Source organism: Cyanistes caeruleus, chromosome 1 (genome assembly GCF_971803275.1).
Source record: "Cyanistes caeruleus chromosome 1, bCyaCae1.hap1.1, whole genome shotgun sequence".
Taxonomy (NCBI): Eukaryota; Metazoa; Chordata; class Aves; order Passeriformes; family Paridae; genus Cyanistes; species Cyanistes caeruleus.
Genome location: NC_141701.1, coordinates 151,782,247 through 151,803,003, shown reverse-complemented (window position 1 = coordinate 151,803,003; position 20,757 = coordinate 151,782,247). Strand labels below are relative to the sequence as shown.

The 20,757-nt window shown below is 51.7% G+C and overlaps 1 protein-coding gene across 3 annotated transcripts in view; it reads left to right on the top strand.

The window, feature by feature from the left end:
• The window catches only part of SETD2 (SET domain containing 2, histone lysine methyltransferase), a 56,423-nt gene extending 35,971 nt beyond the window's left edge, over nt 1-20,452 (top strand). For 2 of the 3 annotated variants that reach the window (XM_086847556.1, XM_086847489.1), the window contains 9 exons: nt 4,929-4,977; nt 5,469-5,649; nt 7,902-8,589; nt 9,611-9,745; nt 9,848-9,987; nt 11,617-11,728; nt 16,484-16,564; nt 17,257-17,358; nt 20,155-20,452. In XM_086847556.1, coding sequence (XP_086703682.1) covers nt 4,929-4,977; nt 5,469-5,649; nt 7,902-8,589; nt 9,611-9,745; nt 9,848-9,987; nt 11,617-11,728; nt 16,484-16,564; nt 17,257-17,358; nt 20,155-20,316 — 1,650 coding nt within the window. In that variant the 3' untranslated portion in view covers nt 20,317-20,452. Of the gene's footprint in view, nt 1-4,928; nt 4,978-5,468; nt 5,650-7,901; nt 8,590-9,610; nt 9,746-9,847; nt 9,988-11,616; nt 11,729-16,483; nt 16,565-17,256; nt 17,359-20,154 lie in introns of those variants that run through there. The other variant, XR_015275388.1, reaches the window with a different exon arrangement.
• Nucleotides 20,453-20,757: the final 305 nt, after the last annotated feature.

Genomic DNA, 20,757 nt, shown 5'->3' with positions numbered 1-20,757 from the left:
GAACTTTGGGGATCTTCCTGCAGCCCAGAGGAGGCCCTCACCTTCTGGGAAAGGGCAGCTGGGAGTTGTGGCTCTGAGGATCCACAGGCCTTTTCCTGTGACTTGGAGACAGTCTTGGCTTTAGGAAAAATCTTTTGGAAGAGCCAGTCTTGGGTTTAAAAGGTTTTAGTTGGGTACTTGTGGCCTTGTGAGCGTTTGTGGTGACGTGGAGCTCAAGGCTGAGTCCTCACCCTCTCTTGGGATAAAGTGGACTTTGTTTTTGCACCCATCTGGGACCTTAATAATCCTGGAATCAGGGAATTGGTGAGGTTGGAAAAGCCCTCAGAGATGGTGGAGTCCAACCATCCCCCAGCACTGCCGAGGCCACTGTGACCCCTGTCCCCAAGTGCCACATCCACAGGGATTTTAAATCCTTCCAGGGATGGGGACTCGCCATCCCTGCCCTCGGCAGCTGGGCCAGGCCTGGAAAACCCTTTCCATAAGGAATTCCCCCAATATCCAACCTGGACCTCCCCTGGAGGCCATTTCACTCTGACTGGGACATCTTGGGTGAGCAAAGGCGGCTGAGCTTCCGTCTGGGATGATCCTGCCAGGTCTCCTCTGATTTATCCAGCTGAAGCTGCTCTTGCCTGTCCCCAGTGAGGCCATCCCGGAGCGCCTGGCTCCGGCTCCGGCACGCACAACATCCCGCGCTTCCATCGGGAATTCTCTAATTCCTGATTGAACTTAGAGCAAGGAATGGTTTGGGAGAACAATAGGACTGGGGAGTGGCCAGGCTGTGGTTTGATGTGGGATTTTCTGGCCTTCAAGCAGGGATTTCGTGGTGTTGGTTCTTCTTCTCACTGGGCTCCATCGGAGAGGAGGGGAGGAGGAGGAGGAGGAGGAAAACGAAAAGGAAAAGGAAAAGGAAAAGGAAAAGGAAAAGGAAAAGGAGGAGGAAAAGGAGGAGGAAAAGGAGGAGGAAAAGGAAAAGGAGGAGGAAAGGGAGGAAGAAAAGGAAAAGGAGGAGGAAAAGGAGGAGGAAAAGGAGGAGGAAAAGGAGGAGGAAAAGGAGGAGGAAAAGGAGGAGGAAAAGGAAAAGGAGGAGGAAAGGGAGGAAGAAAAGGAAAAGGAGGAGGAAAAGGAGGAGGAAAAGGAGGAGGAAAAGGAGGAGGAAAAGGAGGAGGAGGAAAACAAAAGGGAGGAGGAAAAGGAAAAGGAGGAGGAAAAGGAGGAGGAGGATCCAGCCTGGTAGGGAATGGATCTGGTTGTGTGGTGTTCCTTCAACAAGTCAACAGAAGCTCACAGAATCATAGAATAAACTCAGGGAACCATTAAGGTTGGAAAGGACCTTCAAGATCATCAAATCCAACCCTTAATTCAGGAATTACTGGCAGCTGAGGGACAGATTTATGGAGAAGGTTCCATCACCACACAATCCTCCTTTCCCACCGCGGAATCCTTGGAGTCGTGACTCCATCCCGCAGTTCTCTTCCCTTTCCCAAGCCAAGGCTGGATCGTGCCTGAGGCTGGACAGCATAAATCCCATTTTTTTTTCCCCCTCTCTTTTGTGTCGAACAGACTCGTGTCACTTTTCCTTCTGCATTTAATTTTCCCTGCAATCCCTTCAAAGCAGTGCTGGAAGCTCGGGAGCCGTTTGGAGCCCGTTAGCGGCGCTCGCGTCGATTGAGGAATTCTGCAGCTCCCAGCCAGCAGCTTCCGTTTCCAAAAATAAAATCAGCTTTTCCTGGGAGTTTCCCCAGCCTGCTCTGACCACCATCTGCTCCTCATGGAGCAATTTGGACAAATCCCTCCGTCTGTTCCCGCTTCAAAGCCGTTGCTGCCTCCGTCTGCCCACATGGAATGGGTGCTGGAGGCTCCGTTGAGCGGGGCTGGAGTTTCTCTCCAGCAGCACGGAGCTCACTCCCTGCTCGTAATTATCCCGGATTTTGGGCTTCCTGGGCTTTTTAGGGCCAGTTTGGTGGGATGGATCCTGGAATGGGCTCCCCCAATGTCCTGGTGAACCTAAAACAAGGCCTGGCAGGAGCGGCAGTGCCGGGATTGCCGGGTCCCCTTACTCCAGGTGCTCCTTCTCCTCCTCCTCTTCCCACTGAGCTTTTTCCCGGGAGTTTCCCATTCCCCATCCTGCTCTTTAATGGGACAGGTCTTTTCTAGGAGCTTTTGGTGTAGTTTTTTTTAGGTATAGTCTCTTTCAGCTCTTCCCAACACTTGAGTTGTCCTTCTGCTCCGGGCAGTTCATCCATGATCCCATTTCTTGGTGGAATTCCTTGGATCCTCATTCCCCCCTGGGAACAGCCAGGACAGACTTGGGGCCGTTTTTTGGATGAGCTGCTCAGAAAATGAACGTTTTGAGGAGTTTAACTTGGGAAAGAAAGAAAAAGGAACAGTCAAAACCCATTTCTGGAAGGTGATTTTGGGGTTCAGAACTTGGCCCCGTGATCACCTCCGTCCCACACGAGGAAAAGTCATCCCTGCCATCCATAGCTGTGGAATTCTGCAGGAAAATGAGATTAAATCCATGGATTGTGGCTGGATGGGGCTTGGAGCAGCGTGGCCTGGGTTGGAACTGGATGAGTTTCAAGGTCCTTCCAGCCCACACCATTCCATGATTCCATGATCAGACAATTCTGTGGATGACATCATTTATAAATACATAAATCCTCCGTAATTAAGGGCTCGTCCTGCAACCCTCCCCACCCCCAACACGGAGCTGCTGCTTTGTTTCTTTCCATTGCTGAATTTGGAGATTTGTATCCCACAGCAAACACATAAATAAATTAAAAAAACTTTAATTGAAAGGGCATTTTTAGGGAATTTTAATGCTTCTCTTTTTTACAGACGCTTCAAACTCCACGTGCTGTGTTTGGGCTCCCAAAATAGCAAAAATATCTTTAAAAACCTAAAAATCTTGGCCCAAATCCCTTTTTTTTTAGCCAGCAGCAGCACTTTTGAAGTGGTTTTGCCTCGTGGACAAACCACAGCGGGGTTTCTTCTCCTTCCCTTTTTTTTTTTATTTGCTAAAGGAAATTCTCATTTTTAGCCCATCCAGGGCTGGGGGTGGACACGTTGCTAATGAGCCCCTTGGGCCACCCATTAATTAATTCCCAAACAGCTTTAAAAACTCAAGGAAATAAGAAAATTAAAAAAAAAAGAGGATTTTCTGTAAAATCTGAGAGTGGAGTCAAGGTAAACTCCACATTTCTGAGCGTGTGGAAGCTTTAAATTCCCAACTGGAGCAGTCCTTACCCCTCCAGGAAGAGTTGAATCCATTTTTTTTCCCACTCTGCCTCACCCAGGGCCTAAATGAAAGGGTATTTTAGGGGAGATACCCTGGGAAAAGCTGGAATGTCATCACAGCTCCCCAAAACAATTTATTTGTGTTAAACTGAGCGTCTCCTTTATGATTTAACGGGGTGGTTTTTATTTTGGGATGCAGCTGCCGTCCATCAGGGATGCTCCATCAGGCACAAACCAGCTGCTTCATCACATTCTGCTGGAAATAACTGGGAATTCTTGGGAATACTGTATTCCTTCAGGAAGGGAGCAGAGAAAGGGCTTGATAGAAGCTGAAATTAAACAAAAATGGGCTTTTTTCCCCAATCTTCCAGCGCTTGGAATGCTGTAAAACCTCTGTAGGATCATGAGCATCGCTGAGGTAAAATGGGATTTACACTGGGAATGCCAACAATCCAAAGGAGCATGGAAAAGTTCCAGTAAAGCTCATTTCTGCATGGGAGGGTTCCACGACGTGGGAAGAGTTGTTCCTGCCCAGTCCTGGGGGGTTGTGCTGAACCTGGACTTGAGGGAAGTTCTGATCCTCATTCCCAGCTCTTCTTCCCTTTCTTCCCGTGGTGTCATCTCCAACCCTGGAGCTGCCAGGACCTTTGGGATCATCCCATTCCATCCCTGCTATGGCAGGGACATTCCCAATGTCCCAGGCTGCTCCAGCCTGGCCTTGGGCACTGCCAGGGATCCAGGGGCAGCCACAGCTGCTCTGGGAATTCCATCCCAGCCAGGAATTCCTTCCCAATATCCCAAAATCCAAGCAGTGGGAGCCATTCCCTGTGTCCTGTCCCTCCATCCCTTGTCCCCAGTCCCTCTCCAGCTCTCCTGGAGCCCCTTCAGGCCCTGCAAGGGGCTCTGAGCTCTCCCTGGAGCTTCTCCTCTGCAGGGGAACATTCCCAGCTCTCCCAGCCTGGCTCCAGCCCTGGAGCAGCTCTGGGTCCTCCTCTGGATCTCTCTGGGTCTCTCCAGGTCCCTCCTGAGCTGAGGGAGGAGCTGGATGAGCAGAGGTTTGGAGCTGGTGGTCGGTGAGGCCGTGCTGGGCGTTGGTGTCCGATCTCAGCAGCCTCAGCAGGTCCCTGCTCGAAGGCGTCGCTCGGAGCTGGGCCTGCTCCTCCTGCTCATTTCCCTTGGGATGCTCCCACATCAAACTCCAGACCTTGGGAACACCATGGGAATGTGACCCTGTCCCCGGTGTCGGGAGCTGGGAGAAGCCCAGGGCCGCTGCATGGGCAGGGGGAGCAGATGTTGGCCACCAGAGCCGGGATCACAGAACCTTGGAATATCTGCAGTGGGAAGGGATCTGTTGGAATCACCAGGCCCAACTCCCTGCTCCTTCCTGGGTCTTTTCCAACTGCCTTGGAGAGCAGGGCAGGGACCACGGGAGCTGCTGGTGGGACACTTCCATGGAGGTTTGGGACAGCTCTGCCCGGAGCTCTTGGCCCATAATTCCACCAAAATCCATCAAAAATCAAAACACCGAGCAGAGGAAATATATGGAAAGCACACCAAAAACCCAGAACTTTTCCTTCAAAAGACCCTTTTTGGGTGGTTTCCTGTAGATGTGTGATTTGTGGGATTCTGGGCTGTTTGGGGTGGTTTTGGGAGCAGCTGGAGTTGTGACCCTGCTCGTGGCTTTCCCACAGGAGGTTTATCGCATCCCGAAGAAGAGCCAAGCAGAAAAGGAGAACAGTGGTAAGTCCTCACCTTTTTCCCGTCTTTTCCTCTGCTCCCGTGGAACCGCCTCGTTTTCCCAGTTCGGAATGTCAGAGGATGTTCTGGCTCCGGAGCTGCTCCTCCTGGGAAGCAGCTCCTGGGAACAGGGGGGATAATCCCAGCGGTGGGTGGGGGCAGATGGAGCCCCGAGGGTGATCTGGAGCAACCTGGAATTAAAATCATGGAATTGGTGAGCTTGGAAAAGCCCTCCAAGATCGAGTCCAACCACCCCTCAGCACTGGCAAGGCCACCACCACTGATCCGTGTCCCCAGGCGTCACCTCCACGTGGCTTTTAAATCCCTCAGGGATGGGGACTCAGCCCTTGCCCTGCCCCTGACAACCTTTTCCACGAGAAATATTCCCGATATCCAACCTGAATGTTCCCTGGCACAACCCTGGTGCTAAGAGAGGGGAGCTCTCAACACCCAAATGAGAAAAATTCCCTCCTTTTTCCCCGTTTTGCCAACAGCTGACCGTGGGAGAGAGACGGCCGGGCTCCGGGATCAGACCCCCACTCCCAAGAATCCCATCCTGAGCCGAGAGCGGGATCCAGAGCGGCAGAGCCAGAGCAAGGAGAGGAAGAGACGGAGAGATTCCCTGTCCCCTCCGTCCTCCGCCTACGAGCGGGGCACAAAGAGGCCGGAGGACAGGCAAGTGGTGGCAGGGAGCTGCCACATTCCAGGGATCTGCCACATCCCTGGGTAAAATCTCCAGGAAAAACGGTCCTGGAGATCCTTGGGATCCCCCAGGGCCGGGGAAGGGAGTTTTCTCCTGGAGGAATTCTGGTGGTGAGATTCAGTCCTGGTGGGAGTTGGGTGGTTCCTGGTGTTGGTGGCTTCTTCTCTGGGATAACCTTCACCTCCGTCTTCAGGCGTGTTTTGGGAATGAGGTGGGAAATGAGGGAGGCTGGAATTTCTGTTCCTGCACAGAAATTAGGGATCATGGAATGGTTTGGGCTGGAAGGACCTTAAAGCCCCTCCGGTCCCACCCTGTGCCATGGGGACACCTCCCACTGTCCCAGGCTGCTCCAAGCCCTGTCCAACCCGGCCTGGGGCACTTCCAGGGATGGGGAATCTGGGAATTCCAGGATTGCAGCCCTCCTAACACAAAGAACTCCCTGGATCCCTCAAAACCCATTCCCTTCTCCTGCTCCAGCTCTTCCCAGTGTGCTGGGAATGGAGAATCTGGGAATTCCAGTATTGCAGCCCTCCTAACACAAAGAACTCCCTGGATCCCTCAAAACCCATTCCCTTCTCCTGCTCCAGCTCTTCCCAGTGTGCTGGGAATTATTCTGAACTTGGAGCAATCAATCCCTGCCTCTACAGGAGGGAGCAGTGCCCAAACCAGGATTTGTGTCTCCCAAACTTCCCTCGACCGAGTGAAGAGAAGGAAAATATTCCACGTCTCGCAGTTGAGAGAGGCTGGAGATGGTGTTAAAGGCAGCAGAAATCCCCTGGAATTTCCTTTGAAGAAGTCACTGCTCTGCTGTCCCTCTCAAAGCCACTCCATAATTAGGGAACAATTGGTGCCGAGTCAGCCAGACGACGAAACCTCGCGTTGAGCCGAGCTGGGAAAGTTGGAAACATCTGGATAAAAAAAATGCAGATGGAAATCTATCCCTCTCTAATGAGGCTGGAAACATCCCCAGGAAATAAATCCTGGATTTTTTGGGCTTGTTTTAAACGGAACAAGCGTTTTTTTTTGGGTGAGGAGTTGCTGCTCTGGCTCTTCCCCCTTCGCTTTGTCGGTGAAGGATCAAATTCCTTCTCTGGGAATGTTCACCCCACTCTGAGCATCCCTCTTTGTTATCCCAAGAATTTCATAGGGAAAATAACAGAATAGATGGAGGAAGGAACACGAAACCCTCGGTTTCCTCCTTCCCACTCCCTCCATGGCAGCTGCTTCTCTTCCAAACTCTCCAGGCAGTGCCAGGAAAGACTTTAATTAGGGAAATCAAACTCCTCCCGGCAATGAGGTTCCCATTAACAGATCCTGCAGCTCCTCTGGGAGTGCCAGGAAACGGATCCGTTGGTAGCAATGTGCTTTTGATATGTAAATGGACCCCAGCAACACGGAATATAGGGAGAATATCCTGGATGCTTTGTAGAACCCATTCTATTAAGGCTGCAAAGCATTTTTCCTTGTAATCCCAGTTTTACCACACTCATAACGTCTGGAAATATCCACCTTTGATCTGAAATTTTCCTCGGCTGGGCTTTGATCAAAGTCCTTAGGCTTTTTTTTTTTTCCCCCCGCCTCCTGCTTTAATTCCCTGGAAAAATCCCTCCAGCTGCTGTGTGTTTTGGGATGAAAACTCTTCAGGAATTAAAACAAACCCCATCCACACCATTATATTTTGGAGCTGGAGCTGCAGTCTGGGAACGAGCAGAATTCCAAACAGGAATGTGCTGCTCGTGATTCCCTTGTTCTTTGCCGTGTCTGCAGCTCCCATCTGGAGGTTCTGAAAGATGGAATTCTCACCCCAGCTCTGGAATTTGGGGAGGGAAGGTTGCTCCTGTTTGGGAACCTCTTGGAAATTCCTCGTTTGTGCTGCTTTGGGAAAACATGGCAGAGTGTTTCCAGCAGGGCCTGTCTGGGATATCCTGCAGATGATGACTTTTCCTTGGGTTCTCTTGGAGATGTTCCCTCCCTCTCCAGGTATCCCGGAGCAGCTGCTCCAGACAACTCGTGGTTGGCCAATCCATTGGGATTGCTCATCCCAGGCTCCCTGTGGATGAGCAGGACCGGCGGCTGTTTCTCTACAGCTGGAGAGGAGGGGATGTTGTTGGGAATTCATGCTGTTGTTGGGAATTCCAGGTTTTCCCACCGTCCCTGGAGCAGCAGGGAAGGGCCCGCAGCTTCTTGAGGCCTCACGTGGGGTTTTCCCCTTCCCTCTCTCCAGGTACGACACCCCAGCATCATCCAAGAAGAAAGTCCGGCCCAAGGACCGCAACAAGCTGTCCACGGAGGAGCGCCGCAAGCTCTTCGAGCAGGAGGTGGCCCAACGGGAAGCCCAGAAACAACAACAGCAGCTCCAAAACTTGGGAATGACGTCCCCGCTTCCCTACGACTCCATGGGCTACGGAACTCCCCACCACAGCTTCATGGGATACCCTCCAGGCTACCCCATGCAGGCCTACGTGGATCCCAGCAACCCCAACGCCGGCAAGGTGCTGCTGCCCACGCCCAGCATGGACTCCATGTGTTCTCCGGCGGGATACGAGCATTCCCAGACTCTGGCGGGGCCGGCGGCGGAGCCGGCGCTGAGCACCCCGCAGCCGGTGCCCGTGGTGCAGCACGTGGCCGCCGCCGCTGCCGCCGCCATGGAGGTGACGGCGCCGCAGTACGTGGCGCAGAGCGACGCCGTGGTGCACCAGGAGCCCAACGTGGCCGTGCTGCCGGTGGCGGCGGCCGGGGCGGTGCAGAGCCAGAGTTACGGGGTGTGGGATTCCGGGCAGCAGCCGGTGGCTGTCCAGCAGCCCTACTCCCCGGCACAGTCCCAACCCGCCATCTACTACCAGGGCCAGACCTGCCAGACCGTCTACGGAGTCACCTCGCCCTACTCGCAGACCACCCCGCCCATCGTCCAGGTAATTCCAGCTGGGAATGTCCGGCTGGAGGAACACTCGGAGTCGCTCACGCTGTGTTTCTCTTATTGGAGAATCTTCTTCGCTCTTCCTGCCCGAGAGGAGGAGAAAAGCAGATTTTCCAGGGTTTTTTCTGGAGAATCGTGGAGTGCTGGAATGTGTGGGGTGGGATGGAACCGTGAAGAGAATCCAGTTCCACACCTTCTCCAGTTTGGAGATTGCTCCAATCCCCGTCCAGCCTGGCCTTGGACATTCCAAGGGATGGGAGATATTGAGAACATCCAGGGATGTGGGGTCCTGGACACATCCTGGGATGGGGCATATGGAGAACATCCAGGGATGGGGGAATCCTGAACAAATCCAGGGATGGGGAATATTGAACACCTCCTGGGATGGGAGATCCTGAACACATCCCGAGATGGAGGATCCTGGACACATCCCAGGATGGGGGATCCTGAACAAATCCAGGGATGGAGAATATTGAGAAAATCCAGGGATGGGGAATATTGAGAAAATCCAGGGATGGGGGATCTTGAACAAATCCAGGGATGGGGAATATGGAGAACATCCAGGGATGGGGAATATTGAGAACATCCCAGGATGGGGAATATTGAACACATCCAGGGATGATGATTCCATAGCTGTTGGGGCCAATCAGGAATTTGCAAGTTTGCAGGAATATTTTGGGTTTTTTGACTGTTGGAGGGAGATTTGTGGATAAAAGCTGAGTAAATGAGTAAAACGTGGATGTGGGAGCTCGACTTCCGCCGGCTTTTGGAAGCGGAGTCTGCAACTACCAGAATTAATTACATTACAAAAAAGATCCAAGGCTAATACCAGGAAGGAATTCCTGGCTGGGAAGGTGGGGAGGGGCTGGGATGGAATTCCCAGAGGATCTGTGGATCCCTGGAGGTGTCGGAGGCCAGGCTGGATGTGACTCGGAGCAGCCTGGCCTGGTGGGATCTGCTCTCCCGCTGCCGAGGTGTTTTTGGGAGAAGCAGCTGAGCGCGGTTCCCTGTTGCAGAGCTACGCCCAGCCGGGTCTCCAGTACATCCAGGGCCAGCAGATCTACACGGCTCATCCGCAGGGAGTCATCGTGCAGCCCCCCGCCGCCGTCACCGCCATCGTGGCGGCCGGGCAGCCCCAGCCCATCCAGCAGGTGAGCATCCGTTTCCCGAGGGTTTTCCCGCGGGATAAAGAGCTGCCCAGGGCACCTCTGGCGAGCCCTCACCACGTTCTCTCCGTTCTTTTCCGTTTGCAGCCGGAGCTGGTGGTCACCAACAACCTCCTGGATCTGCCTCCACCTTCCCCTCCCAAACCCAAAACCATCGTCCTCCCTCCCAACTGGAAAACGGCTCGGGATCCCGAGGGGAAGATCTACTACTACCACGTGGTCACCAGGTGAGTGTGGAGATGTCACCAAGCCCTGTCCCCAAGTGCCACATCCACGGGGCTCAGAGGTTTAAAAAATCCTAAAAAAATCCTTTTTCTGTTTCTCTGATTCTGCTGCATCTCTTCTGTATTTTTCTTTCTCTTCCTGGATTTCTCAGCCTCCTTTGGACTGAATTCTTTCGGGATCCTCCCTGGTGGGGAGCCCTGCTTATCTCAGTTCTTGTGATTGGAAGAAAACTCCCAGCTCGTTAGAATTTTGTTTCTCGTGTTTTTTAAAAGGTCATCACAAAACCTGACAGGTTTTTCTAGGCTGGCTGCACAAGGTTCATCTTTGCAATCCGGTACATTTCTTTCTTCTGACGGTACAACAATCAGAAGATGGCTCACTTTGTGTCTGATGGCACAAAATAGCCCCAAAATACGCAGTTCTTTTATCTTTATACTTATTTTTACCCAATTAACAATAGACACGTACATTACTTTTCTTAATGACTCAATGACCCATCACCTCTGTGCTTCACTGCAGCATTTTCTGTCCAATCACTTTCACCCAAAAACCTCAAGGAGAAGAACATGAAGAAGAAAGAAGGACAAGAGACAACACCTTAAATCCTCAATCTTGTCTCCTTTTATCCAAACTAACTTTTTCACCCGGTGATTTAAGAACTTTCTAATTTACACATTCACACTTTGAGCTTTTTCCATCTAACTTTAACATTTGTTCTCATGTATCACCGTGAAAACACGCTCATGAATTTTATATTATATGAAATTCAGTGTTTTTCTGGATCTCAAAACTAAGGATGAGAAACAAGGGCACACACTCTGTATCCCAGACTCCAGCAGGAGGTTCCTCTGGGATTCCTCCCCCACCTCTTGTCCAGGGACAGCCTTTTCCATCAAGGAGTTTTCCCAGTATCCAACCTGAACTTCCCCTGGCACGACTCGAGCCCTAACGTGATTTCCCCAAGGTTTTTCCTACACCTTTCCCATCGGTTTTGGAAAGAAAACCAGGTTTTGGTTCAACCCCTAATGAATTTACCTGGAATTTCAAAATGAATTTTAAGCTTCTGAAAGGGACTTTTTTTTAAATCTCCCAACTCCATGGGAGATCCACGAGAATCCATGGGGGTAAGCAGGAATAATGTCTTCCATATCCTTTTCCTGCTGGCAGTTTGTGTTCCCAGCACACTTTTCCCTGCATCCATAAATCTTTTCCATCTCCCTTTTGGATTCCTCCCTGCTCCCTTCCCTTCAAACACCTGGGATCCAAACCAGTGGAGCAGGAATTGGTGAATTGTTTGGAAGTTTTGGGATGAGCTGAGGAGACCCACGGGGGCCTTGGTGGGATGTTCCCACCTTTCCATGCTGGGAATTCCATCCCTGTGATGAGCATCCCTCGATCCCACGGCGTCACCGTGGTGAGAAATGGTGCAGATTCCTGTTTTTTCACTTCTTCCTGCTCGCTTTTAACCTTCCCCAGCTTGGAAACCTCCGGGTTAAGAGCGAGGCCGGGGATTCCGCCCGTCGGGAATTCCGATGGCTGACGGGACCCGGATGTCCCCGTCGGTGCCACAATCCGTGAGCTGCTCCCGGTTTCTCCCAGGAGGTGACCTGGATCTGTTTTCCTCCCTCCAGACAAACCCAGTGGGATCCTCCCACCTGGGACAGCCCCGGGGACGAGGCCAGCCTGGAGCACGAGGCCGAGATGGACCTCGGGACCCCCACGTACGACGAGAACCCCATGAAGGTGAGGGACAGGAATCCTTGGGATGGGGGATCCGTGGGGATTTGGGAGCTCCAGATCCCGGGGGACAGAAGTGACCCCGGATCCTTCGGGGTGGCTCCGTTGGCCGCGCTCGGGGCTCGGCTGTTCCGCCACGGACACCGGAGTTCCCTGGAATTCCAACCTCTGTGTGGAGCTGGCCAGAAAAATGGGAATGAGGGGGAATAACACCGAAAAAGGATAAACTAAGGGTGTGGCTCAGGAGCCTTTCCCATACCTTCCTGATTCCTTAAAAAGCTGGGGAAAATCCATGGAAAGAAAGGAATAATTTTTCCCGCTGCTTGGGTGCTCCCACATTCCCAGGGTTTTCCTGGAGGTGTTGTCCATCCTGCAGCACCCAGGAACATCCCCCATGGCTGCTGCTGTTGCCTTTCCCCTGTGCTGCCGGGATCCCAAGGGTTAATCCCGTTCCCGGAACGCCTCCGAGTGCTCCAGCCAGGAATCCTGGCGAGTTCACTCCGGCAAAATCATGGACAAATATTTATCTCCCTGGAAAAAAAAGTTAATTGGAAAATGAGCTCAGAGCTGGCACTCCCCGCTCAGCCAAGGGGCTGCTGCTTCCACAGAGGAATCCAGGGAAGCCTTTTCAAGGATTCCTATCCCTGGATCAGCGTCACATTTATCCCACGACATTCCCTGATATTCCAGGAATCTTAGGGTTGCAAATATTGTGGAAGGATATTGGGAATGAGGGAGAAAACGTTAATTGGATGCTCCAGAGGGAATTTTGGAGCTGGATTAGCTGGGAAATGCATCCCTGTGGAGGGATGAGCAGAAGTTCAGTGGTGGGAGAGCGGCTTGGAGATGTTTGGGAACATCCCTGGGATGGGAACGAGGTGCTGGGGGGAAGGTTGGGCTCTCCCGAGCGAGGAAATTCCAGCTTGGGAGTTGTTTTCCTATGGAATTCTGAGGGTCTCTGTACAGCAGAGGGAGCAGCAGGGGAAGGTGATTCCAGAAATGTGGGATTTTATCCCATAAATCGGGATAAAGAGGAGCCGAGGTGGCCATCCAAGGGTTTCACCTCAGCCGTGAGCCGGCTGCTCCTTCCAGCTTTTATTGCTCACTCCAAACCCCAAATCCCTGAATTTCCCTGAATCCCTCATTCCTGACCTCAGGCTGAGGTGGTTCCTGCTCACTCCAGAGCTTTTCATTCCTTTTCTTCTGGGCCAGGATGGCCGGAAGGTCGGATTTTTTCCTGGCACTGAATTCCCATGGCCGTTCCACCCTGACATTACAACCACATTCCTGGGATTTTTTACCCTCCTCTCCACCCCACACCTTTCCCGGGTGGATTAAACCCACCCAGGAGGGATGAAACCCCCGGCATCCGACGGCTGCCGCTGCTGTTCCCGGTGTTCCCGGGCCGTGGGGGAGGATCCTGATGGAAAAGCACAAGAGGAGCGGGAAGCCAGGGATCACCATTCCCTTAAAGAACACTCAAAATCCCATTTTTCCCCTGGAAAACGGCTTTCCCGAGGGAGCGGCCCAGCAGGAACACTGGGCTGGATGCTGGAAGTTTTGCATCCTTTTAGATGGAAAAAGCTTGGATTTGGGATGAGTTTGTCCCTGCTCCATGGAAAGGTTGGTGTCAGTGGAGCAGATCCCAGCTGCTGGAAAAGAGAATCCCAGTTTTCCCAAACATTTGGCTTCTCGATCCCATCCCAGGCTGCTTTTCCCCCCCATCTTTGTGGCTGCTCCATTCCCGTCTCCTCCAGAGGCTGGAAAATAGGGATTTTCCCACCCTTCCAGGGGATTTTCCTGCGTTAGTTTTCCTGGCAGCCTTTGGATTATGGGATTTGGCTTTGGAGAGGCGAGGGAGGAAGGCCTTGATAAGGAGAGTTTGATACTAAAATAATCCAGAATGGAATTTTAGCCTAAAATCAGGAAGGGTTCTCCAAGGAGGAATTGGCACCTTGGCACGAGAGGGAGCTTGGAAACGGAGTTTTCCTTCCTCCTCCTCCTCCTCCTCCTCATCTTTCCCTGCCAATCCCAACACCGATTCCTACCCTCATCCCACATGGAGAGGGTTTGGATGGGGAAGGATTTGGGATGGAGAAGGGATTGGTGGAGAAGGATTTGGGGTGGAGAAAGGATTGGAGAAGGGATTGGAGAAGGATTTGGGTGGAGAAAAGATTGGTGGAGAAGGATTAGGGATGGGGAAGGGATTGGTAGAGAAGGATTTGGAATGGAGAAGGGATTGGAGAAGGATTTGGGATGGAGAAGGGATTGGTGGAGAAGGATTTGGGATGGAGAAGGGGTTTGGGAATGATAAAGAGTTTGGGAATGACAAAGAGTTTGGGAAGGATGAAGGGCCTGGGAATGTCAGTTTAGGGAAGGGCTTGGGAATGACGAGGGGTTTGGGAAGGGTTTGGGAATGATGAAGAGTTTGGGAATGTCAGGGGTTTGGGAATGACGAGGGGTTTGGGAATGTCAGGAGTTTGGGAATGACGAGGGGTTTGGGAATGATGAAGGGTTTGCTGATGGAGTGCTGCAGGCTTTGGTGCTGGAGCCATCCGGAGTCATCTGCTGCCCATTCCCATCCCCATTCCCATCCCCATCCCCATCCCCATTCCCATCCCCATCCCCATCCCCATCCCCATCCCCATCCCCATCCCCATTCCCATCCCCATCCCCATTCCCATTCCCATCCCCATTCCCATTCCCATCCCCATTCCCATCCCCATCCCCATCCCCATTCCCATTCCCATCCCCATTCCCATTCCCATCCCCATTCCCATCCCCATCCCCATTCCCATCCCCATTCCCATCCCCATTCCCATCCCCATCCCCATTCCCATCCCCATTCCCATCCCCATCCCCATCCCCATTCCCATCCCCATTCCCATCCCCATTCCCATTCCCATTCCCATTCCCATTCCCAGCCCTCTGAAGTGGCAGCCAAGCGCAGGCTCCCTGGCACGGCTGATTCCCACCCCATCCCTTCGCTCCCGGGATTTGCAGCTCTGCCCTCCACCCAGGCACGATTTTAGGGATCAAAAGGGAATTTTTCCAGCTTTTTTTTCCGTGTTAAATCCTTTTAAAAAGTGGGATTTTTTTGAATTAAAAGAAATCTTGGGACATCATCAATGAGAAGAAGGAGCAGGGAAACCTCCCCCAGCATTCCAAACCTTTAACAAATCCATTTGCTCTTCCCGCCCTTGCAATCCAAGTTGGGATGAGCTGGATCCCAAAAAAACGGTGCAGGGATTCTGCTTTTCCCTCCCTGGGCTCCAAGGAGATCTCGGGATGTGGGAGGTGGGAGCGGATCCGGCGGGAGGGGATGGGCTCCAGGGCGCGGCCGGAGCGGATTCTCCTCCGGGAATAAATCAGGGATCAGGGAAACAGCCAGAAATTCCCAGAAAATTCCCTTTATCCTGACTGTAGCTGAAGATAATCCCTGGGAATGCTTGTGGGGGGCCTCAGCCCTCCCAGGGAATTCCTGGAGGAAATCCATCGGCACAGGGATTGCTCCCACTATGGACCGGCCCCAGGAGCCATTCCTGCTCTTTTTCCAGCTTTTTTTCCAAAGAAAACAAGAACGAGGAGTGGTCCCTGTGCCTCCCAGGCCAGGAGCGTGCTGGGAATTGTGCCAGGATTGGGCTGGGAAATGTTTCAGGAACGAGCTGGGGACTGTGCCAGGAGCAAGGCTGGGAAATGCTGGGACTGGGCTGGGAATGTGCTGGGATCAGACTGGGAATTGTGCCTGGATCGGGGCGAGGAGCGTGCCGGCATCGGGATGGGGAGCTCCCTGGGATTGGGCTGGGAAATTGGGAATTTGGGGTGTGGAGTGGGACTGGGCTGGGAAGATCACCAGGAATGAGCTGGGAAGTTTCCCAGGATAAGGCTGGGATTCACTGGGATTCACTGGGAAGCTCACCAGGAATGAGCTGGGAAGTTTCCCAGGATAAGGCTGGGAAGAGCACCAGGAATGGGCTGGGAAGCTCATGGGACCAGGCTGGGAAATCCCTGGTTTGGGGTAGGAATGTGCAGGCATTTGTCTGGGAATTGTACCTGGATCGGGCTGGGAAATGTGCTGGCCTTGGGCTGGGATGGGCTGGGAAGTGGAGCCATGGAAAGTGCAGGATCACGGGAACGGATTGAGGAATGTGCTGGAACGGGCTTGGAAGCTCATTGGGATCAGGCTGGGATAGACCTGGATTGGACTGGGGAGTGTGCTGGCATTGGGCTGGGAATCTCCCTGGGAACACTGGGAATTTTCCTGGGAAGGGGTTGGGAATCTCCCTGGGAAGGGGTTGGGAGTCTCCCTGGGAAGGGCTGGGAATCTCCCTGGGAAGGGCTGGAATCTCCCTGGGAAGGGGTTGGGAATATCCCTGGGAATGGACTGGGAATCTCCCTGGGAATGGACTGGGAATCTCCCTGGGAAGGACTGGAATCTCCCTGGGAATAGACTGGGAATCTCCCTGGGAATGGGTTGGGAATCTCCCTGGGAATGGACTGGGAATCTCCCTGGGAATGGACTGGGAATCTCCCTGGGAATGGGTTGGGAATCTCCCTGGGAATGGACTGGGAATCTCCCTGGGAAGGGCTGGAATCTCCCTGGGAATGGGTTGGGAATCTCCCTGGGAATGGACTGGGAATCTCCCTGGGAAGGGCTGGAAGCCTGCCTGGCTGGGCTGGGAGCGTTGTGTCCGGGGCTGGAGCAGGGAAGCGTTTCCATCCCCCATTCCCAGCATTCCCATCCCCCTTTCCCCTCTCCAGTCTTCCAAGAAGCCCAAGACGGCGGAAGCCGACACGTCCAGCGAGCTGGCCAAGAAAAGCAAGGAGGTGTTCAGGAAAGAGGTGAGGGATCATCCGGGAATGGGATGGGATCAGGGGGATGGGATGGGATCAGTGGGATGGGATGGGATGGGATGGGATGGGATCAGTGGGATGGGATGGGATGGGATGGGATGGGATGGGATGGGATGGGATGGGATGGGATGGATGGGATGGGATGGGATGGGATGGGTGGGATGGGATCGGTGGGATGGGATATGGGATATGGGATATGGGAGATGAGATATGGGATATGGGATATGGGAGATGAGATATGGGATATGGGATATGGGATATGGGATATGGGATATGGGATATGGGATATGGGATATGGGATATGGGATATGGGAGATGAGATATGGGATGGGATATGGAATATGGGAGATGAGATATGGGATATGGGATATGGGATATGGGATATGGGATGGGATCAGTGGGATGGGATCAGTGGGATGGGATATGGGATATGGGATATGGGATATGGGATATGGGATATGGGATATGGGATATGGGAGATGAGATATGGGATATGGGATATAGGATATGGGATGGGATATGGGATATGGGATATGGGATATGGGATATGGGATGGGATATGGGATATGGGATATGGGATATGGGATATGGGATATGGGATATGGGATATGGGATATGGGATATGGGATATGGGATATGGGATGGGAGCAGGGAGCTGCATCCAGCGCTGTCTCCCGCAGATGTCCCAGTTCATCGTGCAGTGCCTGAATCCGTACCGGAAACCCGACTGCAAGGTGGGCCGGATCACCACCACCGAGGACTTCAAACACCTGGCACGCAAGGTGGGAATGCGGGAATGAATGTGGGAATGTGGGAATGAATGTGGGAATGTGGGAATGCGGGAATGAATGTGGGAATGTGGGAATGTGGGGGACACAAGGATGGGGGGACACGGAGGGCACAGGGACCTGGGATCCAAGGACGTGGGAACAGAAGGATTTGGGAACACGTGGATCCAGAGGCACAAGGACACGGGGACACACGGGGTATGGGGACATGGAGACATGGAGAGTACTGGGACATGGGGATGTGGGACATGGATATGGGAACATGGGGACATGGATGTGGGAATGTGGTGACACAGGGACACAGATGTGGGACATGGATATGGGAACGTGGGGACATGGATATGGGACATGGGGATATGGATATGGGAATATGGGGACATGGGAATGTGGGACATGGATATGGGAACATGGAGATGTGGGACATGGACACGGGGATGTGGGACATGGATACAGGAACATGGGGATATGGGGATGTGAGACATGGATATGGGGACATGGGGACACGGGCACATGGAATTTGGGAAGTGGGGACATGGAGAGTGCAGGGACATTGGAATTTGGGAAGTGGAGCCATGGAGAGTGCAGGATCATTGGAATTTGGGAAGTGGAGCCATGGAAAGTGCAGGATCACGGGAATTTGGGAAGTGGAGCCATGGAGAGTGCAGGATCATTGGAATTTGGGAAGTGGAGCCATGGAAAGTGCAGGGACATTGGAATTTGGGAAGTGGAGCCATGGAAAGTGCAGGATCACGGGAATTTGGGAAGTGGAGCCATGGAAAGTGCAGGATCACAAGAATTTGGGAAGTGGGGACATGGAAAGTGCAGGATCACAGGAATTTGGGAAGTGGAGCCATGGAAAGCGTGGGATCATTGGAATTTGGGAATTAGGAACATGGAAAATGCAGGGACACGGGAATTTGGGGCCATGGGGACACCGAGGATGGAGGGGACATAGGGACACGGGGGTCAAGGAGTTGGGAACACGAGGGAATTTGGGAATTTGGGAATACAGGGCTGAGGGGGAATATTTGGGGAATAATAGAAAATATTTGGGGACTATCTGGGCAATAACAGGAGAATAATTTAGGGAATGTTTGGGGATAATGGGAAATATTTGGGGAATTATTGCAAATATTGGCATAAAAATAGGAAATCTTTAGGGAATATTTGGGAAATAACAAAAAATTGAATATTAGGAATTATTTGGGGAATATTTGGGGAATAACAGGAAAATAATTTGGGAATGTTTGGAAAAGAACAGCAGATACTGAGGGAACACTGACATATTTAGGGAATATTTCAGGAATATTTGGGGAATATTTAGGGAATATTTGGGGAATATTTGGGGAATGTTTCAGGAATATTTAGGGAATATTTAGGGAATATTTGGGCAATATTTCAGGAATATTTGGGGAATATTTTAAGAATATTTAGGGAATATTTGGGGAATATTTAGGGAATATTTAGGGAATATTTGGGCAATATTTCAGGAATATTTAGGGAATATTTGGGGAATATTTGGGAAATATTTGGGGAATATTTGGGGAATATTTTAAGAATATTTAGGGAATATTTGGGGAATATTTAGGGAATATTTGGGGAGTATTTCAGGAATATTTAGGGAATATTTGGGGATTATTTTAAGAATATTTAGGGAATATTTCAGGAATATTTAGGGAATATTTGGGGAATATTTGGGGAATATTTTAAGAATATTTAGGGAATATTTGGGGAATATTTCAGGAATATTTAGGGAATATTTAGAGAATAGGGAATATTTGGGGAATATTTAGGGAATATTTAGGGAATATTTCAGGAATATTTCGGGAATATTTGGGCAATATTTCAGGAATATTTCGGGAATATTTGTGGAATATTTGGGGAATAATGGGACAATGGCTCAGGGAATATTTGGAAATCAGAGGAGATATTCGGGAAGTAGGAGCACAGCAGCCGGGGATTTCAGCGGGAATTCCGGGCCTGACTCCGGCATTCCCGTGACATTCCCGTGCCATTCCCGTGACATTCCCGTGACATTCCCGTGCCATTCTCGTGACATTCCCGTGACATTCCTGCTGCATTCTCGTGACATTCCTGTGATATTCCCACGACATTCCCGCTTCATTCCCGTGACATTCCTGTGACATTCCCGCTGCATTCCCACGATATTCCCATGACATTCCCACTGCATTCCTGTGACATTCCCATGACATTCCCATGCCATTCCCGTGACATTCCCACAACATTCCCACGACATTCCCGTGGCATTCCCACTGAATTCCTGCGACATTCCCGCTGCATTCCTGTGCCATTCCCACGACATTCCCGCTGCATTCCCACGACATTCCCGCTGCATTCTCGCGACATTCCCCTGCCATTCCTGCGACATTCCCGCAACATTCCCACGATATTCCCGTTATATTCCTCCAACATTCCCACGACGTTCCCATGATATTCCCATGACATTCCTGCTGCATTCCCATGATATTCCTGTGACATTCCCCTGCCATTCCTGCGACATTCCCATGACATTCCCGTGACATTCCCCTGCCATTCCTGCGACATTCCCACAATATTCCCACTGCATTCCTGTGCCTTTCCCGTGATATTCCTGTGACATTCCCACGATATTCCTGCTGCATTCCCATGATATTCCCGCTGCATTCCCGTGACATTCCCGCTGCATTCCTGTGACATTCCCGCTGCATTCTCGTGACATTCCCCTGCCATTCCTGCGACATTCCCACGACATTCCCGCTGCATTCCCGCTCCTTTCCCTCCCGCCCACAGCTGACCCACGGAGTGATGAACAAGGAGCTCAAGTACTGCAAGAACCCCGAGGACCTGGAGTGCAACGAGAACGTCAAACACAAAACCAAGGAATACATCAAGAAGTACATGCAGAAATTCGGGATCCTCTACAAGCCCAAAGAGGACACGGAGCTGGAATAGCCCCTGGAAAAAAACAACAACCCCCGGCCCTCGGGAGCCTCGATTCCCAGCGGGATTCGCCTTCCCAGCCACCAACCTGTGAATTTATTATTATTATTAATTATTATTATTATTATTATTATTATTCTGATGATGCCGACGATGGATTTTGGGTTTTTTTAAAGAAAACAAAACTTGGTTCCCGTCGCCGTGGATGAGCCGGGCTTTTCCGAGCCCGCTTTTCCCGATCCAGGCTTTCCCAAGCCCGGCTCTCCCGGCGCTGCTCCCAAACTCTGTATTATATTTTAACCTATATGTGAATATATTGATAATAATTTGCTTTTTTTTTTTTTTCTCCCCCCGTTGCTTTCAGCCCCAAAAATGCCAATCCCACGGGAATGTTGATTTTGGGGCTTATTCCCGGATTTTATTTTTATTTTTAATTTTAATTTTTTTTTTTTT